The sequence below is a fragment of the Jaculus jaculus genome, chromosome 14 (genome assembly GCF_020740685.1).
Source record: "Jaculus jaculus isolate mJacJac1 chromosome 14, mJacJac1.mat.Y.cur, whole genome shotgun sequence".
NCBI classification, from domain to species: domain Eukaryota; kingdom Metazoa; phylum Chordata; class Mammalia; order Rodentia; family Dipodidae; genus Jaculus; species Jaculus jaculus.
Genome location: NC_059115.1, coordinates 19,793,639 through 19,813,481, shown reverse-complemented (window position 1 = coordinate 19,813,481; position 19,843 = coordinate 19,793,639). Strand labels below are relative to the sequence as shown.

Sequence of the window (19,843 nt, the reverse complement as noted above, 5' to 3'; positions counted from 1 at the left end):
TGAGAGCAACAGACACAGAGAGAAAGACAGAGGGAGAGAGAGAGAATGGGCGCGCCAGGGCCTCCAGCCTCTGCAAACGAACTCCAGACGCGTGCGCCCCCTTGTGCATCTGACTAACGTGGGACCTGGGGAACCGAGCCTCGAACCGTGGTCCTTAGGCTTCACAGGCAAGCGCTTAACCGCTAAGCCATCTCTCCAGCCCGCTCCCGTGGCTTTTTTAACTCCACGCGAGGCTCTGCTGACATGTGCACCAGGTTTTCCTTCCCCCAGGATGTGACCTCCTCAGGACTGGGTGACTTACGAGGTGAGAGATGAGTACAGAGGGTGACTTTTGGATGATCTTACCTGCAGAAGTGCTAGGTGGAGGATGGTGGCCACGCTCTAGAGAGACATAAACCAGGCAGGACATATATAGATGGGTGTATGTAAACAAGGGGAAGTTGATGCAGGACAACCATTGGGAAGCTCCTGCAATGAATGATCTGGAGAGCTATCTCAGACTAGGAAACTGGCCACAGAGGTGGGTTTGTTTTGATGGTACAAACAGGATTGGGTAGTTTTGCCTGGCGATCAGGGGTGTGAGGAACAAGGTCAGGATTTGACTTTGGGATTTGGACCCACCCACAGGGAGAGTGATCAGAGTGGTCCTGGACTCCAGGCCTCTAACCTGAGCAACTGGCAGGGTAGCACTGCCCTGCACTACACAAAGAAGCCCATTTGGTTAAAGGAATCAGGGACTTGGGGACTGAGACGCTTGTTAGATGGCTGAGTGGCAATAGTCCCTGTTTTTAGAAAGTTACCAACAGTAAACACAGCCACAAGATCATTTTGTGGTAAGTCCTGGGAGCAGTCTGACCTGCTCTGAATTCTAACAAGCTACTGCAGCCGTCCAAGTTGGAGATGCAGGTAACTTAGGGAAAGGACTGTGCCTGGTGAGTTTTTATGGATCCACCAGGCCGACTGGATCAAGGGGGGTGTGGCTGGAAGGTTGGTATCTTGCCCAGGGGAGGCCGGATGTGGCAGAAAAGGGGAGAAGAGTGGGGATCGAGGATGGGCTGACTCATGACCCCATGAGGCCATAAAAGCTTATGGGACATTCTGACACCAGAGTTGAGACCATAGGTCCCATACATCCACCCGAGAAACAGGTGCCACCCAGTTGGTTTCCATAGAGTGTGGTTCAGGCAGCCACTATGTGTCCAGGTTAGTGTCACATCCCCGCAAGAGTGAAGTTCAGGTAGCTGTGCCCCACTGTCCTCAGCTTCTCCCTCCCAAAGCTGTGAACAGCCTTAGAGGCCCAAGTCAGTGACAGTTTGTCCCTACTGTGACAAGAGAGGCCTTCCTTAAAGGCACCCCCACCCCTCCGGAACGACCATACCTGAGTGTCTCTTCCTCTCTGTCCTAAAAACAACTCTTGGGGTTCATTTTTTTCTGGGTGCATCCATGTCTAACCAAGCACCTAGCGCCAGAAGAGGGTGCCCGTCCCACGTGCACACCTGTCAGGAGGCCGGATGTCATTCCCGAGGCCTCCCTGCATCGCACACGTCCCGGTAACCCGCTTCTCTCTCCTCGGCCCAGGAGACCCACGGTCAGCTCCCGCGATGCCCGCCCCGACTTGCGCCTCCTGCGGCTCGGCGCGCGCCGCCCTCCGCCGCCCGCGCTCGGGGCAGGCGCTGTGCGGATCCTGCTTCTGCGCCGCCTTCGAGGCCGAAGTGCTGCACACGGTGCTCGCGGGCCGCCTGCTGCCGCCCGGCGCCGTGGTGGCGGTGGGCGCCTCGGGGGGCAAGGACTCCACCGTGCTCGCGCACGTGCTGCGCGCGCTCGCGCCGCGCCTGGACATCTCGCTGCACCTGGTGGCGGTGGACGAGGGCATCAGCGGCTACCGGGACGCGGCGCTGGCGGCCGTGCGGCGCCAGGCGGCGCTCTGGGAGCTGCCGCTCACCGTCGTGTCCTATGCGGACCTCTTTGGAGGCTGGACGATGGATGCCGTGGCCCGCAGCACAGCCGGCTCCGGCCGCAGCCGCTCCTGCTGCACTTTCTGCGGGGTGCTGCGGCGCCGTGCGTTGGAGGAGGGCGCGCGCCTCGTGGGAGCCACGCACATCGTGACGGGTGAGCGCAGGCGCAGGACACATGCATGGAAGCTGGGTGCGTGGTGGGAGGGAGAAGGCACTGAACGTGGGGCTGGAGCGCACAAACAAGAAATGGGAAAGCAGTAAGAGAATGGGATACCTATATGCACCGGTTTGGCAATGGCACCCACTGAAGGTTCCCTTACCTGGTATGTCTGCACCCCAGAAATGGAGTGGGGCCGGCTTTGCAATCCTGCCCTCATTCTTGATCACACCGCTGAGCCATCTCTCCAGCCCTTACTTGTTTATATGAGAGAGAGAATGAATGAATGTATGAATGTGGGCGTGCCAGGTCCTCCTGCCTCTGCAAAGGAATTCCAAACACATGTACCACTTTGTACATACGGCTTTACATGGGTGCTGAGGAGTTAGACCCAGACCATCAGGCTTTGCAAGCAACTACCTTTGACCTGTGGGCCATCTCTCCAGCCCTTCATTGGCAAATAGAGGGGTAGAGGTGGATAGGCTACCTCTTGGGGTTTTCCCCCCTTCAGTACTGGAGGGTTGAATTCAGAGGCTTCACAATACTGGGCAAGTGGCCTACTGCTGAGCCATGCTTCAGTTCCCTCAGAGAAAGATTCTAGGCAGGCACTCTACCTCTGAGCTATGTCTTCAGTCCTCAACTTATTGTTTAACTGTGTACTTTAAAATTTTATTTATTGATTTATTTGCATGTAGAGAGAAAGAGAGAGAATGAGAATGGGCACCCCATGGCCTATAGCCACTGCAAACAAGCTCCATATGTATGCACCACCTTCTGCAGCTGGCCTTACATGGGTACTGGGGAGTCAAACCTGGGTCTGCTTTGCAGGCAAGTGCCTTAATTACTGGGCCATCTGTCCAGCCCTTATTTATTTGAGTGAGAATGAATGAATGTGTGTATGAATATGAGTACGCAGGGCCTCCTGCCTCTGCAAAGGAACTCCAGACACATGTACCACTTTGTACATGTGGCTTTACATGACCCAGACCATCTGGCTTTGCAAGCAACTGCCTTTGACCTTTGAGCCATCTCTTCAGCCCCTCATTTAGTTTTTTCAGACACATTTTCCTGGCTGGCTTACTATCCTCTTGCCTCAACCTCTCCAATAGTTTGGCTGACAGACCTGGGCCATTAGGCCCAGCTAAGAGTTTTTAAACTACAGCTCATTTGTTATAATCACTTATTAATTGTGCCTGTAAAAATAATGAAAGCTTCTATAAAAAGCCCTAACTTGTAAAGTGCTTTTTACCTTTAGAAATTTACCACTCCTCATTTTCAAAGACGTTTTGTAATCATTGTAATTATTTAGTGGGTTTGTCGTGGCAAGGCCCGGAGCAAGTCATGGCCTCCGTGAATAATGTGGCTCACAGCAGACACTTGAGCAGCAAACGCCTAGCCACACAGACTATCCAGGAGCAAAAACACCTGCCATCAAGCTTTGCTGGTGTTTTTCCAGCCATGGCCTCATTGCTGCCAGGGGCCAGATATTATTGTTCGACCACTGCCATATGCATAAGCCTTTGGCAGCATTTGGGGCCTCTTCTCCACATCCCAGTATCACACCCCCCCACACACACACACACATCCTACCCTCAGCCATTACAGCTGCAGATATCTTCCCTGGAGAAGGAAGGCAACATTACCACTGATTGAAATTCACTGATTTAAGGTATAACTTGGCAAGTTACAGAATAAGCATAGATTGTCTCAATTTTATGATGAGCGGTATGTATTTCTGCCCCAAGATATTACACACACACACACACACATTTATTTCTTTATATTTTTATTTATTTATTTGCAAACACAGAGAGAAAATGAACAGGCACACAGCCTCTAGCCACTGCAAACAAACTCCTGACACAAAACACTGCAAACAAACTGCAGACACACGTGACACTTTGTGTATCTGGCTTTGCGTGGGTACTCGGAAGTCAAACCAAGGTCTTTTAGGCTTTGCAGGCAAGTGCCTTAACCACTGAGCCATCTCTCCAGCTTAACCTACACATTTCTTATGTGTGTGTCTTTGTGTGTGCACAAATGGATGTGAATGTGTATTCACGTGTGTGCACAAGTGTGTGTGGAGGCCAGAGGACAAGGCTGCATGTCATTCCTCAGATGCCACCTTTTTTTTTTTTTAATTATTATTTATTTGAGAGCGACAGACACAGAGAGAAAGACAGATAGAGGGAGAGAGAGAGAATGGGCGCGCCAGGGCTTCCAGCCTCTGCAAACGAACTCCAGACGCGTGCACCCCCTTGTGCATCTGGCTAACGTGGGTCCTGGAGAACCGAGCCTCGAACCGGGGTCCTTAGGCTTCACAGGCAAGCGCTTAACCGCTAAGCCATCTCTCCAGCCCTTTTTTTTTTTTTTTTTTTTAAGACAAGGGCTCTCACTGACCTAGAGTTCATCAGTTAGGCTAGATTGGCTGGCTAGTGAGCCTTGGGAATGTCTTACCCCTTCCTCTACGGTGCTGGGAAGACAGGTGCCACCATACCGGGCTTTTGCCTGGGTTCTGGAGACTGAACTCAGGTTCTCATGCTTTCAAGGCAATCACTTTGCCCTCTGAGCTGTCTCCTTCACTCCCAACACATTCACGATCTTGTAGTGCTGGAGGTCAGAGGCCCTGCAAAGTCTTCCTGGACTAAAATGAAGGTGGCGACGAGATTCCTCCTCATTGGTGGATCTAGAGGTGTGATAAAAAGCAGGGATGGGGGCTGGAGAGATGGCTAGCGGTTAAGGCACATGCCTGCAAAGCCTAAGGACCCAGGTTTGATTCTCCAGGTTTCACATAAGCCAGATGCTAGAGGACCTGACACGCCCATTCTCACTCACTGTCTCTTCCTCCCTCTCTTTGTCTCTAATTATAAATAAATAAATAATAAATCTTTTTTTTTTTTTTTTAAGAAGCAGGGGTGGAAGGAAGAGCAGCAGGCTGGTTTAATGAGAGGCAGCTGAGACAATGTCTTTGAGAATTAAAGTTTTTATTAGGAGACTTGGAAGCACTATGCCAAGGTGTTACAGTGGTGTCCCCAAAGCCAGAGAAGGAGAGAGAGCAGCTCTGGAAACCCAGAGAACAAAACGAGATGGTCCCTCTCACGAATTTCCTGGAAGAAATGGGTGTGCTTGGGTACATGCTATGTGTGAGGTCACCAGAACAATGAAGCATGGGAGATAAAGAAGGTGTGTGGGGCTGGAAAGACTGCTCAGTGGTTAAGGCACTTGTCTGCAAAGCCTAAATACCAGAGTTTGAGTCCCCAGTACCCATGTAAAGCCAGATGCACAAAGTGGTGCATGTATCTGGAGTTGGTTTGCAGCAGCTAGAGGCCCTGGTGCACCCATTCATTCATATTCTTTCTCTTTCTTTCTGCCTCCACCCCCCAGGCTTGGTGGCACATGCCTTTAATCCCAGCACTCAGGAGGCCGAGGTAGGAGGATTGCTGTGAGTTCAAGGCCAGCCTGAGACTACATAGTGAATAGGGCAAGATCCTCCCTCAAAAACAAAGGGAGGGGCCGGAGGGTTGCAGTCTTTCAAGGTCTCTAAGATAGAGAGTCTGTTCTGTTGCCACTCTGCACTTAGAACCCAAGACTATAACCCAGGTGGCTTTGGGTTTCCCTGCCAAAAGGGGGCTGGTCTGTTTACCTATCTCGCCATGGTCCCAGGATCTGGAAGAATCCATTTCCTTGTCTTTTCTGGCATCTAGAGGTGCTCTACTCCCTGGCTCCTGGCCCTTGTCCATCTTCAGAGTCAGCGATGCTGTTGGTGTGCCTCACTCTGACCCTGATTGTGCGTGCCCTCACACCTGACAGTTCACGGTCTGAATTTTTACTATAGTAAAACTCAAGGATACAAACATTCTGTCCTTCAGCAAACATAATTCATTGTTTTTAATATCCCTGTTTGAGCTGTCTTTAGGAAAATGCACCTGCCTCCTTCCATTTCCTCCCTCTGTCTTCATGACTACATGGAGCCCACCCCTCCCTTTGTAAAAGTCACCCTTAGACCAGGCAGGGTGGCATGTGCCTTTAATCCCAGCACTTGGGAGGCAGAGGTAGGAGGATGGCTGTGAGTTTGAAGCCAACCTGAGACTACATAGTGAATTCCAGGTCAGCCTGGGCCAGAGTGAGACCCTACCTTGCAAAACAAAAAACACGCAAACAACAAAGAAGAAGAAAGAAAGAAAGAAAGAAAAAGAAAAAACCAAAATAATAATAATAATAATAATAAAGTCCCCTTCAGGTAGTGGCAGGAAGACAGCTCCAGTGCAGTATCCAGCAGCCCGAGGAGTTCCTTCCCCCCAGGAACCTCCACTCAAGGAAAGCCAGATCCTTGAAAAGAATTTCAGGATGAGCCAGAGCGAAGCAAAGCTGGTGAGTTTATTAGGTATTTAAACAGGGAGTCATATAGGAAAGCAACACCACACCAAGGCATGGGTGTGGGCATTCTGAGTTATGCTTACGTGTCTTTACAGTGGCTCTGTATATGAACCCGCGGCATTCTAAATTACATTCCTCAAAGGATGAAACTTACAACAAGGCTTAAAGATTAAGCAAGTCTTAAATATTGAGTAAGGTTTAAAAGTAAAAAATATATGAGCTGATTTACTTGCGGTTTTGTTTCTTGAGACAAGGACTCATGTTTCCCAGGCTAGCTTCTACTCACTACGTAACTGAGGATGACCTTGAATTCTCCATCCTCCTTCTTCCACCGAGTACTGGGGTGCCACCATGCCCGGTTTATGCAGTGCTAGGGATTGAACCCAGGGCTTTGTGCATACTGGACAAGCTCTCTGCCAGTTGAGCTACATCCCCAGGCCCTACTTTTCTTCTCTTAGTTTCCTCTTGTACATGAAATTGTAAGGTGGTTTTATAAGGCTCACTGTCTGAATTTTTACTGTAGTAAAACTCAAGGATGCAAACATTCTGGCCTTCAGCAAACATAATTCATTGTTCTTAGCATCCCTGTTTGAGCTGTCTTTAGGAGAATGTACATTATCTGTGTAGGACCTGGGCTCTACCAAAGTTGTGCTAAAGCGGCTTGACTCTCGGTCAGTCGGGTGAGGGTCTTCTTCCCCTTCTCATGTCCCTTTAATTTTCCCCATCTTTCTATTCCGCCTCAGGCTGATTAGCGACCCCAATTCACCCTACAATGTCAATTCCCCTTTGCCCTGTAAGCAAACTGGTCACCTTCTTGTTATGACAGACTGCCTGACACAAGCAACTTAAAGGGAGGAAGGATCATTTGCGCTTCCTGTTCCGGAGTGTTCGGGCAGGGCTAGAGCAGCTCACACCATGGCTGCCAGGAAACAGACTGAGAAAGGCCTTCACCCGTGGACTTTCTCCTCTTTCCCAACCTTTTATTCCCGCCCAGGCTCCCACTCTATGGGATGGTGCAGACCACATATATGGTGGGATCCCATTATGCCCCCCCATTAGTCCTTCCTGGAAACACCCTTAGACACACCCAGAGGTGTGCTTCACCCATCTCCTGGGTGCTGCTTCATCCTATCTAGTTGACGTGCCAGAGAAGCTACCACACATAGTACTCCTGGGAACAGGACAGACGCCCCGGGGTTGGGAGCCACCCGCTGCACTCCTCTTCAGTATGAGCATGTGTGTGTGAGCGCATGCGTGGCATGGCGTGCTTGGGAAGGTCAGAGGAGCTGTCTGTGCCCCACTTTCTGCGAAACACGGTCTCCTGCTGCTGCTGCTGCTGCTGCTAACCAGCTTTACATGCATGTTGGGGATTTGAACTAGGGACTGGCAGACTTTGCAAGCAAGGGCCTTTAACCACTGAGCTATCTCTGCAATGCCCCAAGTTGACTTTGTGCAGTCTGAATCAGTGTTCACAAAGTGAAGCAAAAACAACTCCACTCTTGGCGTGGTAAGGGCAGGTGGATACCATAGGTGCTCAGGGGAGCCTGCACGAGCCTTTATTGCCGAGGCCATTATATGGGCTTGCACCTGGCTCCATGATAGGTTGTGGAGAGGGACCTCCTCCTCCTCCTCCCCGCCTCTGCCCGGATGCTAGCTGTCATGGGGGGAGGGGGGAAGGAAGAGGTTCTGTGTGGCCCTTGCCTGCTCTCTAGATCCTAGGGACTGCACACCCCTCTCTAGGTCCTGGGGTCCCCACGCCCCTCACCCGTGTGCCATCTCTCTCCCCCCCAGGCCACAACGCCGACGACATGGCTGAGACGGTGCTCATGAACTTCCTGCGCGGCGACGCGGGGCGGCTGGCGCGCGCCGGGGGCCTGGGCTCCGCGGGCGAGGGGGGCGCGCTGCCGCGCTGCCGCCCGCTGCACCTGGCCTCGCAGAAGGAGGTGGTGCTGTACGCGCACTTCCGCCGCCTGCACTACTTCTCCGAGGAGTGCGTGTACGCGCCCGAGGCCTTCCGCGGCCACGCGCGCGACCTGCTCAAGCTGCTGGAGGCGGCGCGGCCGTCCGCCGTGCTGGACCTCGTGCACTCGGCCGAGCGCCTGGCGCTCGCCCCGGCCGCCAAGCCCCCGCGCCCCGGCGCCTGCTCCCGCTGCGGGGCGCTGGCGAGCCGCGAGCTCTGCCAGGCCTGCGCGCTCCTGGACGGCCTGAACCGCGGCCGGCCGCTCCTCGCCATCGGCAAGGGCCGTCGTGGGCTGCGCGAGGAGCCGCCCGCCTGCGCGCCCCCGGCGGCGGCCCCGACCCCTGCCCCTGCCCCGCCGCCACCGTGCCAGGACCCTGCACCTGAGAGTGAGGCCGGCGGGACGGCTCGGGCACACTTGCCACCATGTCGGATGGGAGGGAGCCAGTGCCCTTGTGCCCTCCCTGCAGAACCACCTGCGCCCAGCAGAACGACCTGCGGTCCCGTTCAGTGACCTGTGCCTACCAGACCTCCATTGGGATGTGAGGTCAAGGTGCCCAGTAAACTGTACCTTGGGCTCTTGGCTGTTCATACTAAGGTTTGGCCACCAGAGGACTCCAGGCTGCTAGTTGATGCCCTGTGGGACCGGAAAAAAGGTGTCTGAGATTCACCTCCAGGTGAGATCTCTCCTGTAGTGTACTCAATCCTCCAGAGTTCTGGGATCCTTCATTCTCCCACTCAGCCCTGGGCTGAGTATCCACCCCCCCTCCCCGCCCAATCTTGTCTCATCCAGTGCTCATTGTGACCAAGTGAACTCCCTAGGTCTCCTTGTTCCAGCTGGAGGCCAGGGACTCGGTACCCTACCTCCCCTTAGGCGCCCCTGGGGTAATTGAACATTGGGTTAATTATCCCTTCAACAAACATTCATTGAACATCCCCCATGTCTAGCACTCCGCCAATGGGTACTCAGTAATCAGAGCAAGAGCCTCTACCTTAAAGAGGGAGAAACTAAATACATATATATAACATCAGGTAATTGGGAATGTCTTTTACTTTTTTTTAATGATTGGGTTTGGACTCAGGACTTAGCAGGTGTTAGGCAGGATCTCTACCTATGAGCCACGCCCCCAGTGCTTTACTGTGGATTCTAGGCGGGAGCTCTACCTCTGAGCAATGCCCCTGGTCCCCTCACTGTGGATTCTAGACAGAAACTCTACCTGTGAGCCACGCCCCCAGCCCCTCACTGTGGATTCTGGGCAGGAGCTCTACCTCTGAGTCATGCCCCCAGCCCTCACTGTGGATTCTAGACAGGAGCTCTACCTCTGAGCCACGCCCCCAGCCCTCACTGTGGATTCTAGACAGGAGCTCTACCTCTGAGCCACGCCCCCAGCCCCTCACTGGATTCTAGGCAGGAGCTCTACCTCTGAGCCACGACCCCAGCCCCTCACTGGATTCTAGACAGAGCTCTACCTACTGGATTCTAGACAGGAGCTCTACCTCTGAGCCACGACCCCAGCCCCTCACTGGATTCTAGACAGGAGCTCTGCCTCTGTGCCACGCCCCCAGCCCCTCACTGTGGATTCTAGGCAGGTACTACAACTTCAGCGCTCACACTTTGCCCTCCTGCAGAGAGAGAGAACGGGTGCACCAGGGCTTTCGGCCACTGCAAACAAACTCCAGATGCATGCTCCTCTTCATGGGTCTGGCTCATATGGGTTCTAGGGAATCGAATCCAGGTGGTTAGGCTTCGCAGGCAAGCGCTTTAGCCACTGAATCATCTCCCTAACCCCATCACAACTCATACGTTTTGCTTTTTTTTTAAGTACAAGCATAGAGAAAATGATTTCTACAGGAGTGAGGGAAAGAAAGACCTCTGAGAAGAGCTTTATAGGCAGAGGGACTGGCCATGACCAGGTGGTGAGAATGAGCGTGGCACGTCCTAGGAAGCAGCAGGCAGTCCAGCAATGACACCAGAACCCAAGTATGGGGAGGTTAAGGGGACTTGAGTTTGTTCTAAGAGTGATGGAGTTTCCAGAGAGCCCCGCTTCTGGAGTTGCATCCAGTCTCCATTCACTAAAGACGACTACAGCAACTGTGAGGAGACCCTCCTATCACTTGCCACAGGGCCGTGCCAAGCGGGCGCTCCTCCCCCACCAGCACAGCATCGAGAAGCGGGCATGTTTATGTGCCTAGTTTTATGAAAGATACACTTGTACCCCCAGTGAGAGGAATGGCTTGTCCGAGGTCACACAGTAGGCCAGGGAAGAGGCAGGGTCTTGGCCCTGGTGCTGTGTGGCCTGCTGGGAGCCAGGGGACCAGGGCTTTTGTTGCAGGTGTGCCGAGGATTCATGGTATGCCTGTGGGGCAGCTGTTTCCCTGCGAGGTTGGATTGTTAGGAAGTGCCGAATGCCTTTCTCCCAGCATCCAGAGACGGAGAAAAGTGATATTCTCGATTGTGGCCACAAGGGGGTTCTGTGAACACATCTGCCCACTGGAAGGCAGCTGACTGCAAATCTGGGCTCCTTCCAGGTCCAGCCCTGGCCCCAGGGAAAGAGAAGAGGTCAGTTGAGATCGCTGTCCTATATCAGCAACCTAGGCCTTGGGCACCAAGACTCTTGTTTGCGAGGACTTAATAGATACTGAAATACTGACAGTGCAATTAGTGACCCAGTGACAGAAGCCTGGCCTCATGGGTCAGAACAAGGGCTAGGGGAGAGAAGATTAAAAAAAAGGAGGGGGGCTGGAGAGATTGCTTAGGGTTAAGGTGCTTGCTGGTGAAGCCTGAGGACCTAGGTTCAGTTCCCCAGTACCCACATAAGCCAAATGCACAAAATAGTGTATGCATCTTGGAGTTGATTTGCAGTAGCTGGAGGCCCTGGCATGGCCATTCTCTCTCTCTGTCTCTTTCTGTCTTTTCTCTTTCTCTCCCTCCCTCCCTCTCTCTCTCTCTCTCTGTCTCAAATAAATAAAATATTTTAACAACAAAGGGAGGAAAGTGGAAAGCCTAGCATAGGAAGAGAGGAAAGAGATGAAGAAAAGAAGGAAGGAGAGAAAATAGACTGGAAAAGAAGAGGAAAGAAGGAAGATGGCTGGGAAGAAGGAAAAGGATAGAGTGAGGAAGAATAAAAGAAAATGAGGTGAGGGAAGAAGAATGAAGGAAAGAGGGGGAAGGGAGGAAAGAGGAGATGAATGAGGGAAGAAGGGAAACGAAAGGGAGGAGACAGAAAGAAAATGGAGAAGAGAAAAGGGAAAGAATGGAACAGTCAAGGAAGGAAGAGCCACACAGAACATGTAGCAGGTCAGGTACGGACAGGCAGGAGATAAGTGTGTCACGTCCTTTTGAGCAAGGCGGGCAGGGATGTCCCAGCAGAGAATAAGGTGAGGCGGAGCACCTTGGTGACCACAGGGAAGAGTCTTCCTGGCAGAGGGAACAGCAAGCAAGAACGCTGGAGGACAGACCATAGTAGGAGGTGGAGGAGGGAGTGAGAGGGCTGGCCACACCAGCTGGGCTTTGATGTTGGAAGCCCTGGAGCTTTCTGAGCCGGGGAGAGATAAGGATCATCCTTGAGTTCACAGTGCAAATGTTTCCTGACACCTCCCAGAGCCAGGCCCTTTGAGGGAAAGATGGGGAAACCGCTGAGTCAGCCCTGGTCCCTGTACTCAGTGGGCTCCCTGTCTGGTGGAGGAGGAAGGCATGGAAGCTGGCAAGTCCAGGCCAGAGGACTACGTGCCACTGCCAGGGTTCCGAAGGGCACAAAGGAACACAGAGGTCCTGGCCCAGTGTTGTGTGTCATGGAATGCGGACGTGGTGTTTAAAGCAAAGACTCAGGGACCAAGTGAGAATGAGGCTGGGAAAGGGGTCAGAGAGGAACAAAAATGTCTGGTAGAAAGAATGGTGGGCCTGAGGGCTGTAAGTTTGGAGGGTCCTGTCCCTGCTGAGAACCCCCGCCGTGGGTGCAGGAAGGCAGTACGCTGCCCTGGGTGGTCCTTTCCCTAGGCCCTAGGCGAGACAAGGCTTCCCAGGGAGGGCTCAGAGCAGGCAGGGCTAATGTGGGCTGTCAGGAAGAGTCCTCTGGAGCTAGCCTGTGGGAGGGGGCAGCCAGGGAGATTGAGGTCACCACGTGACTTCAGGAGCTGAAACAGACAAGGCAATGGTGGGAACAGATGGAGAAGCATTCACCAAGAACTACAGATTGCACTGGCACTAAGAAGGCATTTCAAAGTTTTGTCTTTAAAATTATTTATTTATTTGCAAGCAGAGAAAGCTAGATAGAAGAGAGACAGACAGAGAATAGGCTTGCCAGGGCCTCTGGGCCACTGCAAATGAACTCCAAGTGCATGTGCCACTTGGTATATCTGGCTTTACAGGGGAACTGGGGAATCAAATCCGGGTCCTTAGGCTTTGCAGGCAAGCCTCTTAACCACTGAGCCATCTCTCCAGCCCTATTTCAAAGGTTTTTTCTGGGGGGGGGGGCTGTTGAGATAGGGTCTCACTCTAGCACAGGCTGACCTGGAATTCACTATGTAGTCGTAGGGTGGCCTTGAACTCAACAGCAATCCTACCTCTGTCTCCCAAGTGCTGGGATTAAAGGGATGTGCAAGCATGCCTGGCCCATTCCAAAGCTTTAAAAAGGTTAGGGAAATAGCTCAGTGGGTAAGGTGCTTGACTTGCAAACATGAGGACCTGAGTTTGATTCCCAGAACCCATGTCAGAAAGCTAGGTGTAGATGCACAAGTTGGCACGTGTGTCTGGAGTTTATCTGCAGTGGCTAGAGGCCTTGGCAATCCATTTTTTTCTCTCTTCTGCCTCTTTCACTGTAATAAATATATACATATATACATATATATATATATATATATATATATATATATATATATATATATTTTAAAAGCTAGGTGTGAGCCGGGCGTGGTGGCACACGCCTTTAATCCCAGCACTGGGAGGCAGAGGTAGGATTGCTGTGAGTTTGAGGCTACCCTGAGACTCCATAGTGAATTCCAGGTCAGCTTGGGCTGGAGTGAGACCCTACCTTGAAAAACCAAAAACAAAAAAAAAAAAGCTAGGTGGTGTGGAAGCAGACAGGAGTACCCCTAGGCCTCACTGGCCAGTCAGCCTAGTCTATGGTGAGCTCTGCATTCAGTGAGAGACCCTGTTTCAAAAAGAGATGAATAGCATTACTGAGAAATGACAGCTGAGAGGGCTGGAGAGATGGTTTAGTGGCTAAAGTGCTTGCCTGCAAATCCAAAGGACCTTGGTTCAATTCCCCAGGACCTACATAGCCAGATGCACAAGGTGGTGCATGCGTCTAGAGTTGGTTTGCAGTGGCTGGAAGCCCTAGCACACCAATTCTTTCTCTCTCTCTTTTTCCTTCTTCCTATCTCTCAAATAAATAAAAATAAAATATTTTTTAAAAATAAGGTCATCCTCTGTACACAGCCCCCCCCTCCACACGCGTGCACACACAGCTTTAAGGAACTCATATGTAGTTTAAAGACGGGGTAAATTAGGCTGGGGAGATGGCTCAATGGCTAAGAGCACTTACTGCTTGAGCGTGAGGACTGGGGAGGGCTTGAGGCCATGTGAACTCAACTCTGCAGAACCCGCGCATGTCTGTGACCCTAGTCCGCCCGAGAGGGTGTGGCCAAGCTGGGGCTCACTGACTGGCAACTCCAAGTTGAGGGGGAGACTGTCTCAAGTGCACTGATGAACAATAGCGGACCCCTGAAGTTCGCCTCTGGCCTCTGCATGTATGGGCGCTGTGCTCCTCCACCCACACATGTGCATGCACCCCACATAATACAGCACACATACTCTACACACGCCCACACATATGTAACCCACACAATGCACCACATCATGTCTACTGTACACATATTCTACATACACATGCACCCCACATAAACACCAGACCACACACTCTCTAGACATACTCTGTACACACATGCCCCGCACATAACACACCACAGCACACATAGTCTACACACACATGTGCACCAAAAATGATGGTGTAAATCTAAGGGGATTATCTCCTAATAAGAGTGAACAGGGGCTAGAGAGATGACTTAGTGGTTAAAACACTTGCCTGGGAAGCCTAAGGACCCAGGTTCGATGCCCCAGTACCCATGTAAGCCAGATGCAGAAGATGGTGCATGGGTCTGGAGTTCATTTGCAGTGGCTGAAGGCCCTGATGTATTGATTCTCTTTATCTACCTCTCTCTGTCAAGTGGATAAATAAAACATTTTCTTAAAAAGAAATGAAGATTGAACAGAAGTAAGATGTCTTCTACATAAGTAGGGATGGTAGTCAATACTGGAGGTTCTTTGCCTGAGGAGACAGATTGGAGGCTGCTGAGGCAGGATGAAGGGTCTCAGATGAAGAAGGATAGTTTTGGCTTAGCCTGTGGCTTTAGTAAACACAAACCCTTCGTAGATACAAAGGACCCTTTGTTCATAGTGAATGTGGCGATGATAGATCTGTGTAGCTTGAGCATCCCATCCCCTGAGGTCAGTAACATTCTCTCCCCTAAAGAAATTTGGGCATGGTAGTGCACACCTTTAATCCAAACACTTGGAAGGCAGAGGTAGGACAATCTCTATGAGTTCGAGGTCAGCTGAGAGGACACAGTAAATTCCAGGTCAGCCTGGCCTAGAGTGAGATCCTACCTTGAAAAAAATTTTTTCAAAAAATCTTAAAAGCTGGACTGGAGAGATGGCTTAGTGGTTAAGGCACTTGCCTGCAAAGCCAAAGGACACAGGTTCAATTCCACAGGACCCACGTAAGACAGATATACAGGATGGCACATGCATCTGAAGTTCATCTGCCATAGCTAGCAGCCCTGATGCACCCATTCTTCCTCTCTCTATATCTGCCCCCCCCAAATAAATAAATGAAGTTTAAAAAAATAAGCCGGGTGTGGTGGCGCATGCCTTTAATCCTAGCACTTGGGAGGCAAAGATAGGAGGATTGCCATGAGTTTGAGGCCACCCTCAGACTCCATAGTGAATTCCAGGTCAGCCTGGGCTAGAGTGAGACCCTACTTCAAAAAAAAAAAGAAAGAAATTTGGAAACCAGCCTTAGAAAGTCAGGCACATATATTCTCCCAGGGCTGGGTACTTGGAAACCACCATAAGATCTAAAGAAGTAGAGGTGGTGGGTGAAAAGATTCTAGAAAGAACTAGGTTGGAAGATACTCTTACTCATTCAGCTTGTTCCCATACAACTTCTGCCACACATGCCAGGTACTAGACTGGGCCCTGGAATTCAGTAGTGGGTGGCTCAGTGGCTGCCCCTGAGACATTCCTTCCTTGCATGAGAATCTGTGCTATACTAAGGGCGCAGGGTTAAGTGAGTGACAGCCCTGTCCCAGGGTCAGGGTTAACACTCCCCCTGTTGGAGATAGACGTTCAGTCTGAATAAAAAAGTCAATGAGGGCAGGACATGGTGGCACACGTCTTTAATCCCAGCACTAGGGAGACAGAGATAGGAGAATTGCTGTGAGTTTGGGGCCAGCCTGAGACTACACAATGAAGTCCAGGTCAGCCTGGGCTTGAGAGCAAGAAAGAAAGAAAGGCTGACTGACTAATAAATAATGAATAAAACATGAGGGGTATCCAAGGGTGATAACTGCCTTAGAGAGAAAAACAAAACAAACACAGCAAGCAATTAGAGATAAAAAGGCATTAGAGCCAGGCATGGTGGCGCATGCCTTTAATCCCAGCAGAGGTGCGCTGTGAGTTCGAGGTCACCCTGAGACTATGTAGTGAATTCCAGATCAGCCTGAGCTAGAGTGAGACCCTACCTCCAAAAACAAAAACAAAAACAAAAAGTCATTAGAAGGAAGTGTAAGGGCTGAGGTAGATTGAAGAGACTGCTGACTCCAGACAAGGCAATGGGAAGATGACCTTCAAGCTAAAGGATCTAAGGATTTGGAGAATGATGCTGGGCAGAGTGGTGGAAAATGTGTCCCTGGCAGAGGGACCAGCAAAGACAAAGGTCCCACAATAGGAAGGCACCAGCCTGCGGAAAGAACATCAATAAAGCACAGGGGTCTGATACAGATGTGTGGAGATGGAAGGATGGGTACAAGCCAGATGCAGGGGAGAAAGAGAGAGAGAGAGAGCGGGAGTGTGTGTGTGAGAGAGAGAGATTCTGGAGAGCTTGCTGTGTTCATGAGCTCCAGTGATTCCCCCCCCCCCCGCCGCCGCTTCTCAGGGGTCTGTAGTTACAGGTATGTGTGACCACACCCAGCTGTTTATGTGGGTGCTGGAGAATCAAACTCACAAAGTGCCAGGCCCCCTTGGATCCTCGTGACACTCTTGCCTGCGGAGCCATCTCTCCAAGTGCCTGTTTTGAGTTTTAAGGTGGAGAATGGGGTGGGAGGAAGTGAGAGGGGGTCCCGTGGGAAAGCCGATACCAGTTGAGATGCTGCCACACCTGTCCAGGTGAGAGATAAGGAAGGCTTGGAGGAGGGTGACTGGGAAGACACACGTGCATGGATTTCCTATTCTCTATTTTAGAGCTAAGGTGAGCGGAATTGCCCAAGTGGGGGTGAGGAGGGTGGGATCAAGGACCGCTCTCAGCTTTTGACCTGAGCAGCTGAGGAGACGAACAAGGGGAAGCTGTGGGTGGGCCATGGGATAGTGGAGATGGGGGGATGGGAGTCCCCCACCACCCAGGCTTTAGCAGGTACTGATGCTGACTTACACACATCTGGATGTTACCCAGGTACAGTCTGGATAATACAGACGACCCACAGCTGCAGAGGGGCATCGAGTCAGGTGGGCTGGGGTTCGAATATTAGCTCTGCAGTGCAGCATTGGGCGGCAACTGACCTCATTTTTCTCTGTTTCCTCACCTGTCAACTGGGGATCCTGGTGTGTGCCTTACAAGGCTGTCAGGAGAATGAAAATGGTCAACTGAGAGCCCTGCTGCCATCCCAGCTCTCCAGAGGTGGAGGCAGGAAGCCCAGGACTTCAAAGCCATCGTCAGCTGCACAGGAATCCGAGAGCAGCCTGGGCTACATGAGACTCTGTCTCAAACAAGCAAACAAAGCCCACTGGGTTCACAGGAAAGAGGAGGGAGGTCCATTTGCTCCTCTTGCACACTCATCTGTGCGCACTGTTATCAGGCTGTTGCACGGGGCTAAAGCTTCACCAGAAACCCAAGGAAACAGAATTCTGTTCTCTGTGACATTAGACAGCTAATAGCCAGCTGATCTGGGCTCGAGACTTGGCTTTGCTCCTTGCACAAGTTCTCCCTGAGTTCTGATTTCCTCTCCCAATGAGGCCCTAACTCCCATAAAGCTTTCCCGAAGATTAAATGGGAAGATAGGTGTAAAGCTCATGGCAGCCTGCCTGACCCAGCATCAGGTGACGCTCCCCTATGGCCACTGACCATCTCCCCCGACCTCCATTCTCCCAGGCCCGTCTGGCCTCTACCTCCATGAGGAAGGGTCCCACCTCTGAAGGCCTAAGCCCCATACCCCACTCAGTGACCTCAGCCTCACACAATTCTGGTGCTGAGGGTGGCTCTGCCACACTTTTCTCCACACCCGAACAACACCTGACCTTCCCCAGGCAGCCTGGTCACCAAGTCCCCTTCTTGTGGGGCCTTCCACCACCCCTGGTCCTTGACCATCCTTGGCTCTCCTCTTCTCACCCTCCATCCTCCAGCTGCTTGTCAGGATGGTGCCTCTTCTGCTACACAAGAACCTACTCCCTTAGTCTCTTCCCTGCCATCTTCAGGCCTCCCCACCAATAAAAACAAACCACTAGACAGGTGTGGCCTGGACTTCCTGCCACCTGACCCACACCCCACACAGAGCCTCACCCTTTCCGCTTCCTTCCTGGCACAATGGAAGAGGCGTCCTTCCTCTTGTCTGGGGCTAATCTCACCACTTAGTTGACCATATCATCCACCCCTCTGTCTGAGCATTTCCCAACCCAGGTTGGAAAGAACCCTTCACCTGGGTCCCAATCACATCGTGGTTACGTAGCCTTGTGCAACCCTGGGTGAGGGAGCTGACTTCATCTTCCCTTCCTTGTGCGACAATGAGGGTCAAAGAATGACACCGGGATACTTAAGTTCCCACGCAACCAGGAGAAGGATCAGGTGAGTTAACTTGTTCATCACGCATTAAATCCTGTTGGACATACACAGAAGTATGACCATGAAATTGTCGGTGGCACTAACGACAGAAGAAAGACTGGGGACAGTTGTGGATGTTGTACATGGCCTCCTTCCCTTTCCAGCTGAGTGGACAAGCTATTTCCGGTCTCTCAGGCTCAGTTTCCCAGCCTGTAACATACAGACAAGATGATGTGATGCCTACCGTGTGGAGTATAAGCTTTCCATGAGACGCTGGCTTTGCCTGCCATTTTCTTCCAGTCACATAGGTCCCTTCAATAGTCCCATACCTACCAGACACCCTGTACCTCAGGGTCTTTGCACTTAGAGCTTCCTTCCATGACCCCCCTGTATGTAGCGCTATACATTACATAATAATGTGGTGAGGGGGAACAGCCTGGTCCAAGAGAGGAACTGCGTGAGACAATGCCCCTTACTGTTGACGCTTTTCTTAGGAGAGTTGGAAGCACTACGCCGAGGTGCTATAGTGGAGTCCAAAGCCAGAGGGGAGAGAGACGCTGTGGAGATCCAAAGGACAAAACAAGATGGTCCCTTTTGTGAGTTTCTGTGGGAAAGGGGTATGTGGCCACTGACACATGAGAGAAGTCATGTGAGCCAAGTCAGAGGCAATGGAGGAGAGAGAAAGCAGGTCTCTAGGGCTTCAAGAGCTCTAAAACGGAGGGGTTGCTCCATTGCTACGTTGCTGTCAGCATCTAAGAACATAACTCATGTGGCTTTGAGTTCCTCTGCCAACAGGGGGCTGGTCTTGTTTACCTATCTTGCCATGGTACCAGGCATCAGGGGCCTCCTAAAGTGACTACATCCACTTTCTGGTTTTTTTTTTTTTTATGATTTGTTTGGTGTGTGTGCGTGCGTGTTCATGAGTGAGGGTGATCTTCATTGTTCTCTTCTTCACCTTCCTCTTCCTCTTCCATCTCTTTCCTCTCTTCCTCCTCCTCCTCTTCTCTTTCTTTTACCTCATCCTGCTTCTCCTCTTCTTCCTCCTCCCCTTCCTCATTCTTCCCATCCTCATTCATTCTTTTATTTCATTTTGTTTTTGAGGACGATGTTTACACTGGATCCCAGGTTAGCCTGGAACTCACTGTGTAGCCCAGGCTGACCTCAAACTCATGGCAATGCTCTCGTCTCAGCACCCCGCCCCCACTGTCAAGTGCTGAGATTATAGGTGTGAGCCACCACACCCGCTCCACTCCTTCTTAACTAAGGAATTCTGTTGTGTTTTAGGCTTTTTGTGGAGGTAATTACAGAC

The 19,843-nt window shown here is 51.5% G+C and overlaps 1 protein-coding gene across 1 annotated transcript; it reads left to right on the top strand.

Annotated features, from left to right (window-relative positions):
* The first annotated feature begins 282 nt into the window (after positions 1 to 282).
* Ctu1 (cytosolic thiouridylase subunit 1) lies at positions 283 to 8,992 on the top strand. Its single transcript, XM_045133357.1, has 4 exons — positions 283 to 304; positions 1,579 to 2,109; positions 8,281 to 8,812; positions 8,917 to 8,992. Exons 2-4 carry the CDS (start codon positions 1,602 to 1,604, stop codon positions 8,990 to 8,992), a joined length of 1,116 nt encoding a protein of 371 aa, XP_044989292.1. The 5' UTR covers positions 283 to 304; positions 1,579 to 1,601.
* The last annotated feature ends 10,851 nt before the right edge of the window (positions 8,993 to 19,843 follow it).

Coding starts and splice junctions, on each gene's coding strand:
- Ctu1 (XM_045133357.1), top strand. CDS start 1,602: ATGCCCGCCCCGACTTGCGCCTCCTGCGGCTCGGCGCGCGCCGCCCTC. Junction 2,110..8,280: donor AGCCACGCACATCGTGACGG/GTGAGCGCAGGC, acceptor TCTCCCCCCCAG/GCCACAACGCCGACGACATG. Junction 8,813..8,916: donor GCCCCTGCCCCGCCGCCACC/GTGCCAGGACCC, acceptor CCCTCCCTGCAG/AACCACCTGCGCCCAGCAGA.